The 12,123-nt window shown below is 40.0% G+C and overlaps 1 protein-coding gene across 1 annotated transcript in view; it reads left to right on the plus strand.

The window, feature by feature from the left end:
- Window positions 1-1,835: 1,835 nt before the first annotated feature.
- LOC141092872 (uncharacterized) overlaps window positions 1,836-12,123 on the plus strand; it is a 135,491-nt gene continuing 125,203 nt past the window's right edge. The window contains exons 1-2 of the mRNA XM_073579181.1: window positions 1,836-1,986; window positions 8,631-8,761. Coding sequence (XP_073435282.1) covers window positions 1,914-1,986; window positions 8,631-8,761 — 204 coding nt within the window. The 5' untranslated portion in view covers window positions 1,836-1,913. The remainder of the gene's footprint in view (window positions 1,987-8,630; window positions 8,762-12,123) is intronic.

A 12,123-nucleotide genomic window follows, 5' to 3' on the forward strand; every position in this document is an offset into this window, starting at 1 on the left:
TGAAACAGGCCTTAGTGGTCCGTACTTGGACCAGTTTGAACGGGCGAGAGTAGGAGCCCTTATTTTCGTCAGCTTTTCTCCTCTGCAAAAATAATTTGCCTATCAAACAGTGAAAATTGGACTGGACACAGAGTGTATCTGAATGCTTTTCGTCTTATCTACTTTTTTTTTTTTTTTACATGGTTTTATGAACTCAGACTTGTATTGGTGAGTGTAGAATCTTTTACTAGTATCAAAATCGGACAAGTCACCATGTTTTGAGGAAGACCACTCTGTCCTCAAAAACACATGTACAGGTGAACAGTAGAATAGAATATACCATAGTTGCAAGGTCCGTCCATAAAGAAACATGGATAGAAATCATACATGGATAAAACAAGACATCTGAATCAACCCTTGGGGTACATTTATGATTGTAGTTTTGGTCCATGTGGAAAACTAACATTAAATAGACCCAGAGTTAGTTTGTGTGTGGCTGCCTTCCTTGCATGGGGAACACGGGAATTGTGACAATGCTCGCAGACATTTCTTCTTTAGCATTTATAAACAGTCTATTTTCTGGTAAGTGTCCCAAATAAAATAAACCAAAAACCATTGTGCAGTTATCTCAAATGCAAATGTTTCATCTTACAGAACGTCACTTTTAACCACTTCAGGGTTTAGAAACCTTGAGTCGGTTAAATAAGTTCATTCTTTAGGCAGCTTAATTTGAAGTCACCTGTTCTATATACCCCATATTCTATAGCAATATTAATTATGAAAAAAGTAATATAAAAAAAGTCAATTAGTGACAGCGGCGCATGGCAATTGTAGGCATAAAAATGGCCTGTAACTCTGCCATATATCTCAGGATATCAGATCCTGCAGGAGGTTGCGTCCAATAGGCTGTGTAATACACTGCACTCCTTATGTAGTTCAGTGCATTACTTATGTGATTATAGCATTGTGTGTTCAAAGATGGCAAGTGGAGTTCCTGTAGTAATAATCAAAATCCACACTTGGCATACCAGCGTCTGTAATGATCAACACTATAAAATTATATCGTTTATCTCACAATTTAATGCTACAAAAAACAATGGCAGAATTTATTTTTTTCTGTTGCCTCATAAAATTGAAATGCAAAGAGATAGTCTTGACCCAAAACGGCAAAACTAATGGGGTACAAATGACTTGCGAGGAATATATTACTAATTGAAAACAAAAGGAGAGAACCCCATTGTGTAACCCTCTCTAGCAGGTCCTGAAACCTACACTTCCTAATTTTGTTAATCAATAAAAGTTGTAACAGGTGAATTATTAAAGAATAAGCTTCTAATCTCACATTTATATGTTACATAAGCAATTTCTTCGATTTATCATAAGCTGGCACCATGGCCGGCGTCAGCACATGGGCAAGTGCCAGGGACATGAGCAGGCGGGGGGTCCACTTCGCCATCGGGGACACCGCGTACTATGCGAGTCCCGTGCCCGTGAGTAGACCCCACTGCTTGCTTAAGGCCCCGGTACTTGCAATATTTGCCTCTCCCTGATCCACCACTGCGGTGTCCCCTGACTAAGACATTTCAGGTCAGAAGGCGTAATGAAACACTGCAACGCTGAGGAGTCCAGAGCAGAGCAAGTCATATCGAACAAATTTTACCATGATCATAAAGTACAATGTCATGAAAAAACAGTCTCTAAATTGGTGGGCTCTATTGAAGCATTTCAGAGTTGCCTCATAAAATGACACTGGTTAGAATTGTAAAATTTGGCCTGGTCATGAAGATGTAAACAGGCTTAGGGTGGGTTAAAGTGGTTAAGGAATAATTTTTTTTTTTTTTTTCTTCTTGTTAGACTTCCCAAGGGAATTTGAACATCGTGCTGACCCACACCATCGCAGAGGATCCCTTTGTGACAGATATTGTGTTTTAAATATGCAGGGTGATTTGGTAGACACTCACTCTGGATCTCATCAGCATAGTCTGCTAACGCCAAGACTGCTACCAGGTGAGTGAAAATTATTTTATTCTAATGGTTTAATATTTATTATTGGAGCTATGGAGACATGGGAGGTCAGCTTGCGCACTGGTCCACTAGCAGAGACCAGGGATCATCCCACGGAATGCCCGCTCTCTTCTTACCGTTGGCGTAACGCTACTCAGACAACATAGGGTGAGGGTAAAGCAGTGTGGAAATATTTTATTGAACCACTAAACTGGTAGATAAGACATAGAACAGTCACAGCAAAATAACCAAGATGGTGCACGTCTCACCCTGGTGCTGACTCGCCGGGATAAGAGCAGCTGGGACTTCAGAGCTTCCAGGGCCAACTACCCCACCTGTGGCACACACACAGAGGAGGTAACTACAAGCTTAGGAAGATGAGTCTATTGAGGTACAAGGCCAGTTGACCGGAGGGTCACAACCTGGCTTCTCTGAACATTTCCATGGAGCCTGGTGACCAGTGGGTCCCATTCTTTGCCCCCCACAAACATATCCATTGGGCTCCGGCGACCGGTGGGTCCAAATTCTGACTACCCCAAAACATATCCATGCATTCGCGGTGGTCAGTGGAGCCGATCTGTTTCCCTCGTGATGGAGCCATGATGTCTGCCGTCCTGTACAGTCTTTGAATTTCTTGGCTGTTTGGATGTCTGGAGGTATATATGCCTCTTTTTATAGTTAACAAGTGTCCTTTAAGCCATCATTCATGGATCAAGGAGAAGAATGGTGATTTAGACTAACTTGCATTAGGAGTCTTTCCTCCTCAGTTTTGCAAGTCAACAAACTAGCTAGCCTGGACAGTTTAATCAGCATATCAGCAAACATAATTGTTCCATAATCCTTTCACTAGTCATCCAGGATAAGAGCACAGTGTTACTACAAATTGTCAATATTACAGGTAGAGTTGAGTAACTTTGGTCGGATTGGGTTTCAGGAAACAAAATTTGAGTCGGATGAAACTGATCTGACTAGGGCAAAAAGTCGGAGTTTCGTCCGAAACCCTACCCCAATGCAAGTTAATGGGGAATAAAAGTCGGCATTGAGCGGATGACATTCATCCACTCAATGCTGACTTTTATTCCCCATTGACTTGCATTGGGGTCGGGTTTTGGACGAAACTCCGACTTTTTTTGCCCTAGTCGGACCAGTTTTATCCGACTCAAATTTTTTTTTTCATGAAACCCAATCCGACCAAAGTCGCTCAACTCTAATTACAGGCTAACATGAACAAAAGACAGTTTTCTTGACCAACCAGAATGAAACTCATAAATTCAAAAGTCAGCATAAAGATAAATCTGTTCTTCCTGGCTTGTTGAAAAATGGACATCTGGTTAATTAAGATACAATACAATATACTCACAGGAGCTGTCACAATTCTGTTGTACTACAGAAAAAAGTGATCCAAAAAGAATACTAAGTTGTTGTTTGTGTGTGGGGTTTTTTTTGTTTGTTTTTTTTTAAAGTGTCTTATAGTCAGCTTTTGCGGTAGCTGTGAGATGGGTGCGGTGAAACGGGGTCCCAGGAGGCAGGTTCGCTGCTGAAAAAAGCTGGCAGCGGCAAGAGTGGGGTCATGCTGGGCACATTTCCCATAGTTTTTACTGTGGTGAAAAATGGTGGTGGAGCATGCACAGTAGCATCTATCGGCAAGTGATGCTCTTAATCTGCGCCATATCCGCCCACAGATGAATGCTACTGCACATGCGCCGGCTGACATTTTGTTGTAGCAAAAAATAAAAAATTTGGCTCCAGCAAAATCGCAGCATGCACAGTAGCATTTATTGGTGAGCGATAGATGATACTGCACAGATCCATTTTGCTAGAGGTAAAAAAATTTTCAAAGTCTACAATGTTAAATGCAATATTTAAAATAAAAGGCGGGTCACTGAATGTTCAGTGACCTGTCATTTAAGGCACAATGATGAAGAGGCCAGAGAGCACCACATAAAGCCCACAGGCTGCCCGAAGCACGAGAATCTCATTAACTGAGAACTGCAAATACAGACTAAACAATCACAAGATGGATTCCCTCAACCAAGGTGTCTTTTACACCGATTTAAAAAAAAAAAAGTACCAACCTGACACTGCCTGTAGTTTATTGACGAAAATCCTTATGACAGGTTCACTTTAAGGCTGGGTTCACACTTGAGTGCAACGCAAGAAACTCGTGCCTCAATACCCGGCACTGCCGCCGCCACTCGGGAATGGAGTGTGCGGCTGCATAGAAATACATACAGCCACACACTCTGGTCCCGAGTGTCGGCAGCAGTGCCGAGTATTGATGCGAGAGGCTCGCGTGAGATTCTCAAGATGCACTCGCAAGTGTGACACCTGGCCTAACTCTATATAAGGTTTTCAATCTTTATTAAAGTACCTTAAAAATTGCCCACAAATTGCAGTGCTCAAAGATTAATCCGTAATGGTCATGAAACGAACAAGACCAAACACCATATACAGTGGCATGTAAAACTTTAAAGGGAATCTGTCACCCTTTTTTTGGCCTTTCAGCTGCCGGCATAGACATCGGGGGCTTATCTACAGCACTCTGTAATGCTGTAGATAAGCCTCCGATGTAACCTGAAAGAGAAGAAAAACACATATTATACTCACGGAGGTGGGTGGTCCGATGGGTGTCGCCGACCCGTCCGGCACCTCCCTTCATGCGATGACGTCTTCTCCAGTCCTGTAATGGCTCCGCCGCAAGCACACTTCTCTGCCCTGTTGAGGGCAGAGCAGAGTCCTGCAGTACGCAGGTGTCGGAAGAGGTCTGGCGCCTGTGCACTGCAGAATTCTACTCTGCCCTCAACAGGGCAGAGCCATGCGCCTGCGCCGGAGCCATTTCAGGACAGGAGAAGTGGACGTCATCGCATGAAGAAGGGAGGTGCCGGACGGGACGGTGACACCCATCGGACTGGACCGCCCACCTCGGTGAGTATAATATAACGTGTTTTTCTTCGCTTTCAGGTTACATCGGGGGCTTATCTACAGCATTACAGAATGCTGTGGATAAGCCCCCGATGTCTATGCCGGCAGCTAATAGTGCAAAAAAAAGGTGACAGATTCCCTTTAAGCATCCCTGGTCAAAATTACTGTTGTTGTGAAAACTTGAGCAAGTTGAAGATGATGAAATGATCTCTAAAGGCGAAAAGTTAAAGACGAAACATTTCCATTGTGTTTTAGGCAAAAAGTTTGTATAACTTTTTTACATTTTAAAAATTACAAAAAGGGAAATGGTCGGATGCAAAAGTTTAGGCATCCTGCATTTTGTACCTAGTTGCACACCCTTTTTTTTTAGTATCGCCGCTTGTAAACGCTTTTTGTATCCAGCCAAAAGTCTTTCAATTTTTGAGGGATTTTCTTCCATTCTTCCTTTGAAAATTCTTCCGGTTCTATGTGATTTCTGGGTTGTCTTCCATGCACTGCTATTTTGAGGTCTAGCCACAGGTTTTCAATGATGTTCAGATCAGGGGAATGTGAGGGCCATTGTAAAACATTCAGCTTGCGCCTTTTGAGGTAGTCTATTGTGGATTTGGACATGTGTTTAGGATCAATATCCATTAGTAGAAGCCATCCTCTTTTAAACTTCAGCTTTTTTACGGATGGTGTTACATTTGCATCAAGAATTTGTTGAAATTTCATTGAAACCATTCTGCCCTCTATTCGTGGCATGTTCCATGTGCCATTGGCTGCAACACAACTCCAAAGCATGATTGATCCAATCCCCATGCTTAATGGTTGGCAAGATGTTAATGTCCTGAAATTCTGTGTCCTTTTTTTTTCTCCACACATAGCTTTTGATCATATTGGCCAAAGAGTGACATTATAACCTCATCGATACACAGGACTTGTTTCCATAATGCATCAGGCTTGTTTAGATGTTCTTTTGCACATTTCTGACTCTGAATTTAATGGTGAAGACTCAGGAGAGATTTAAATCTGATGACTTTTCAATGAATGCCATATTTATGCAGATGTCTCTGAACAGTAGAACAGTGAGTCTGCTAAATCTTCCTGAAGGTCTTTTGGAGTCAAACGGGGGTTTTGATTTGCTTCCTTGGCAATCTTACGAGCAGCTCACTGAATATTTTCTTGGCCTTCCAGACCTTGTCTTCACCTCCACTGTTCCTGTTGCTGCCATTTCCTAATTATTTTGAACTGAGGAAAGGGCAACTTGAAACTGCTTTGGTATATTCTTATAGCTATGTTCTGCTTTGTGGGCCTCCATCATTTTCATTTTTAGAGTGATAGACAGCTGCATAGAAAAACCCATGGCTGCTGTTTTTTTTTTTTTTTTTTTTCTTCGGTGCACTGTTGAGGTGGCAGAGTTTTTAACAAGCTGGGAAATTTGCATTACCTGGCCTTTCCTAACAGTGATGGTGAATAAGCCATAATCCTAGTGGGCTAATAAGGGTCCGAAACATTGGTCAAAATTATCTGAGTACACATCTCAAAGGGTCCCCAAACTTTTGTATCAGCCCATTTTTCCTTTTTTGTAATTTTTAAAATGTAAAAGAGTTGAAGGAAAATAATTAGATAGATATGATATTTGTATTTTAGCCCCCCCCCCCCAAAAAAAAAAAAAAAAAAACAAACAAAAGGAAATGTGTCCTTTTAATTTTAGGCTTAACCTTTTAACTTTAGACTCTTTAGAGATTAATTCATCTTCACCTTGCTTATCTGTTAACAATAAGAAGAATTTTGACCAGGTGTGCCACTGTATCTTGATCAATGGAAAAAATTTTTCTGATATGTTTTTATTTCTTAATGGCCACGCAGAATTGCTAAAAATACACTTTAAAAATCTGTTCATTCTGTAACAAATATTTTGCTATATCAGACACTTTTCATGTTTTTATTTTTTTTATATTTTAGTGTCCCTCCCTGCCCCTTCCATAATGTCAAAAGACCTTTGTGTTGGCACATTTATATATTGAAATATTTTTATTTTCCTCATATTTCCCTTTTTAACTGGGATGGTTATATTTTCCCCAGTTGAAAGGGAAATCTGACCTAGCAGCTGCCAGAGCTTATTACTGCATACACAGCACCTCTTCAGTGCTGTGTATATAACAATTGAGAAGCCACAGATTGTAAACCACCTGTGCCTTTTCTGGTGGTTTACCATATGCAAATAAGACCATGACATATAATCAGTGCACACATGAATATCCATAAGCATATTATTTTATTAACATCACAAAAAACACTCAAGGGTTAAACAATTAAAACCAACAATCCGTGTCCATGTCCACTAGGGGACAGCCGTGAACTATACTCTATGTGCAAACTATACATGTATACACATGCATAATCTAATGAATAGCTCTCAATTGAAAAAATACCATATTGCTATACATGAATACAGACAGATGACTGTCGAGGGCGTCCCCAGAGACGGCAACAGAGCACTAAATGGTCCACTACCCTAATTCTCACTAGCAGACAGAAAACGGCTAAAATAGCCGGAAAATATGTAGAAGGTATAGAATGTAGCTGTATGCAAGAGAATCCCCCCAGAAAATGTCCCAAATGGGACAAGAAAATAGCAGCACAAGGATATGATTAACCCTGTGCAGCCAAGAGTCCTGAATAGGATTACCAAAGTGAAGTGTTAGCTTGGAAGTACTGCCCGGTGGAGGAACAGGGCTCAGGAGAGCCCCACGCGTATCGCTGCCACACTGCAGCTTCGTCAGGTGGTGGTTTCTGACAGCCGGGTACCCACTCCTGCAGCTACGTGATCATATGTAACCATACTACTCTACAGTGACGTTATAACTGTCAATGAGTGATTCTGTAATTGTGATAAGTAAAGGCTCTCTACAGTCTTACAGCTGAAAACATCATTATTTTTTTTTTTTACTGTATTGAGTTTCAGAACTCAACATTGCACAATTAATGTTTGTCTACATTAAACTGAATATTACAGATCAACAGTCCATATTTAACTTTAAAGCAAACTCAAAATATCAGAATAAACAAATTCCCAAATTAAGGTATCAAAAGGGATAAAGAGGCGTAAGTATAAATTATCATAAAATACAATATCTTATTTGAAACGTGCTTTAAAATTTTTGGTGTGGCTGTGATTCACACTGATGTAAGTAATACAAGATCCATTCATTGCTCTGTTGCTGGTTATATATGCACTTGACTCATTAGATCCATTTACTAAAAGATAGAAACTCTATTTGATTGCTATTGCTGCACTTTGGGAGATTGTATTCCTTTTCTATTCGGGCACTTTACCTTATGATTATCCTTAATGTAGGGAATATTTTGTCATTAAGTGCATTTTTTGTGAAAGGGACTCAGCCCTTTTATATTTATAATTGACTTGCTGTTAAGTCTTCCTGCCATTGATAGTCCACACCCTGCTACCTCAGAGAAAAATATCCTTTTGTTTATATTAAAATATTTTAAACATGTTTCAAATAAAATATTTTGATATTTATGCTTATGCTGCTTTATCCCTTTTTTTGACACCTTAATTTGGGAGTTTATTCATTAAACTAAATATGCAATTTCAAAGGTTTTTTTATAGGCTATATTTGTTGGGCACACCACCTAATGATGTAACATTTTAATATGGTATAACAAAAAAAATCAGTTTTGACAAGCATAATCCTCATTGGCACATTGATAATTTGTAGGAGCTCCTTCAACTCCGACCTGTTGTCCCCATCACTCGGAAGAGGTCCAGCCTTGTAACATCTGTCTTATTAAGACCACCATAACTGCAGAGAATGAGGTGGAAGCTCATAAGCTGTCTAACAACTACAAGGCAAGTCTACGGAGGATAATGGCAATTTTATTTTGCTATGTTAAAGGGAGTTTGTCAGCCTGGAAATGTTGTGTAATCTATGGACGTCCTGTAGGAAGAACTGAACAGATTGGTATGTAGGCTTATAGAAAGATCTAATATACAGTAACTTGCATAATATTTATTGAAATCGCTGCTCTTTCTGTGCTGATCAGACAAAGGGGTGCTGCTAAGCAATAATTCTGTCTTCCCTGTAAAGTGTTCACACTGAGATTTCATACACCATTTAAGATCAATAAACACACTACCCAAACCCATTTCCCTTACCAAGGGATTGGCCACACTTTAAATATCAATGAAACATACTGATCTTGTAGACAATACGCTACATCTAGACCAAAAAAGTAATAGAAACATACATTAGATGAAATTCCAATTTTTATTTCAACATGTAAAATAAATGAAGTGCCTCATACCATACAAAAAGATCAAAATTTAGCGAATACAAAAGTTCAAGGGACATAATAGAGACATATATTGTAAGCTATATATCAAAGTTGTGCATAAATATTTTCTGCAATTTTTTGTGAAAATATCTTAAAATATAAAGCAGAAAATATCTTTAAAAGCACATCATATAATTATCATCTTTAAATTTAATTTTATATTTCTCCATAAAATCTTTTTTATCACATAAATATTGCAAAAAACCACATGGCCTGATTAGTGATAATTCACATAAGATAGTTTTGTAATGTCAATCTTATGTGAATTATCACTAATCAGGCCATGTGGTTTTTTGCAATATTTATGTGATAAAAAAGATTTTATGGAGAAATATAAAATTAAATTTAAAGATAATTATGTGATGTGCTTTTAAAGATATTTTCTGCTTTATATTTTTCAAGATATTTTCACAAAAAATTGCAGAAAATATTTATGCACAACTTTGATATATAGCTTACAATATATGTCTCTATTATGTCCCTTGAACTTTTGTATTCGCTAAATTTTGATCTTTTTGTATGGTATGAGGCACTTCATTTATTTTATATGTTGAAATAAAAATTGGAATTTCATCTAATGTATGTTTCTATCACACTTTTTTGGTCTAGATGTAGCGTATTGTCTACAAGATCAGTATGTTTCACCATTTAAGGCTGGTTTCACATTCGCGTTAAAACAACGCTGCGCCCTGCGTCATTAAGCCCCGCCCTGAGCCGGCTCCCTGCCCGCCCCATCCGGGATCACCGCCTACTTTCGCATTTGCACGCATGCGATCGGCGCACCCTATCTTTAGCATAGGGTGCGCAGATCATGCGCTGCCAGTGTGAAAGTAGCGTGCTGCGCCGAAATGCAGCATGTTGCATTTCGGCGCGCACGGCGCACCGTCAAAATTGCGCAGCACGCTACTTTCACACTGGCAGCGCATGATCTGCGCACCCTATGCTAAAGATAGGGTGCGCCGATCGCATGCGTGCAAATGCGAAAGTAGGCGGTGATCCCGGATGGGGCGGGCAGGGAGTCGGCTCAGGGCGGGGCTTAACGACGCAGGGCGCAGCGTTGTTTTAACGCGAATGTGAAACCAGCCTTAGATCACCCAAGGATGTCCTAAGTACAGAATGAGCAGAAATGGTCAACGTTATTGGCACCTCTGAATAAGTACATTTTGTAATCTTTCCTGAACTAAAGTGTTTAGTGAAACTACTTGGATATATATCATATTTGAGCCCAAAAATAAAACTTGGCAAACAATACTAGGACAGAAATAATAATGTCCTTTTTTCAGTCCATATGACATGCGTCATGGCAAAATTGTGCTGGCACAGGACATCAGCTTAAGTTGTAATTGAGCTCAGGGCCTATGTTCGCCCCTGGTTGTTTTAACCCTGTAAACGTCAAGTAAAGGATGGGGCTCCCACTCCATTGGCACCCCACAATGTGATCAGCCGGAGGTCAAATAACAACCTTCCAGCTACGTTGGCCTGTTAGACCATGCCATAAGCAGTGTCTAAAAAGGAAGTCCTGTAAGTGTCACACTTTAAACCTCTAATGCTTTACAATGCATTAGAGCAGTGGTGAGTAAAGTAAGTTGAAGTCCCATAGAGGGAAGTGTGGGGCAAAAAAAATCTGAAAAAAATCCAGTGACATCTGTGCAACGAAATGCCCAACTCCCTTCCAATCCCCAATTTGGGAGGTGTGTCTCCAGAAGCACAAGCTATGGGCACTACAATATTTTGGGCACTAAAACTGCATATTTGCATTTTTTTTTTCTATTCTGCAATGCTCACTGTGACTCCATGGATGTTTCCAGAAGCAAAATTGTCGCTACACTTGTAGATTAATTCCCAGAGTGGTTTAACTCCCTAAATTGGCTTACTTGAAGAGGTTCTGCAAATTATTCTAGGAAAATCTGTGCTGCAAAGGTCAAATGGTGCTCAGTCCCTCCCGAGCCCTACTGTGTGGCCAAATAATACTGTACAAGCTACCTATGGGGTATAGCCACATTCAGCAGAAATTGTGTAACAAATTATGGGGCCAGTTTTACCCATTTCCTCTTGTGAAAATTGGTAATCTGGGGCTAAAAGCTTTTAGTAGTTTTGTAATTTATGGTATAAAATCCTGTGACACACCTGTGGGGTCAATAGTCCCATTGCACCCCTAGACTAATTCATTGAGGGCTGTAGTTTGAAATATGTGGTCACTTATGAGGAGTTTCTACTGTGCTGATATCTCAGGGGCTCTGCCAATGTGACATGACACCCGTAATCCAGAAAGATTTGCTCTCCAATATGGCTGAGCTTTAAACTGCAACTGAAAAGTAGTTCCCGACCACATATAAGGTGCTGGTGTACCCAGGAGAAATTGCGTAAGAAATTGTGATCCGTCTTCTCCTATTAGCCTGTGTGAAAGTTTAAAAACTTGGGACTAAGACTTCATTTTAGTGGAAAAAAGGTTCCCCTTTCCCTCCCCACACAGCCCAATGTCATACAATTCTGTTTGTCATCTGTGGGTTTAAAATGCACACTACACTTTAGATTTCAGCTGATGTAGTTTCCAAAATAGAATCCGTTTTGGATGATTTCTGCTGTTTTGTCATCTGAGGCTCTCCTAATGTTACAAGGCGTCCACAAACTACTCTAGCAAAAATTGCACTCCAAAAGTCAAATGGCACTCCATCCCTTCCAAGCCCTGCCGTACGTCCAAACAGCAGGTTTCTCTCATAAATAAGGTATTGTTGTATTCAGGAGAAATTGCCCAACAAATTTCCTCCTGTTACCTTTTGTGAAAATAAAGTTTGGTTTTAAAGTATATTACATTTTTTTTCTTTTTTTGTGAGCCATGAAATGTTCGTGTTTTTTTTTTTTTTTTTTTTTGTTTGT

The sequence above is a fragment of the Dendrobates tinctorius genome, unplaced genomic scaffold (genome assembly GCF_039654945.1).
Source record: "Dendrobates tinctorius isolate UK_male_01 unplaced genomic scaffold, ASM3965494v1 ptg000062l, whole genome shotgun sequence".
Classification (NCBI taxonomy): Eukaryota; Metazoa; Chordata; class Amphibia; order Anura; family Dendrobatidae; genus Dendrobates; species Dendrobates tinctorius.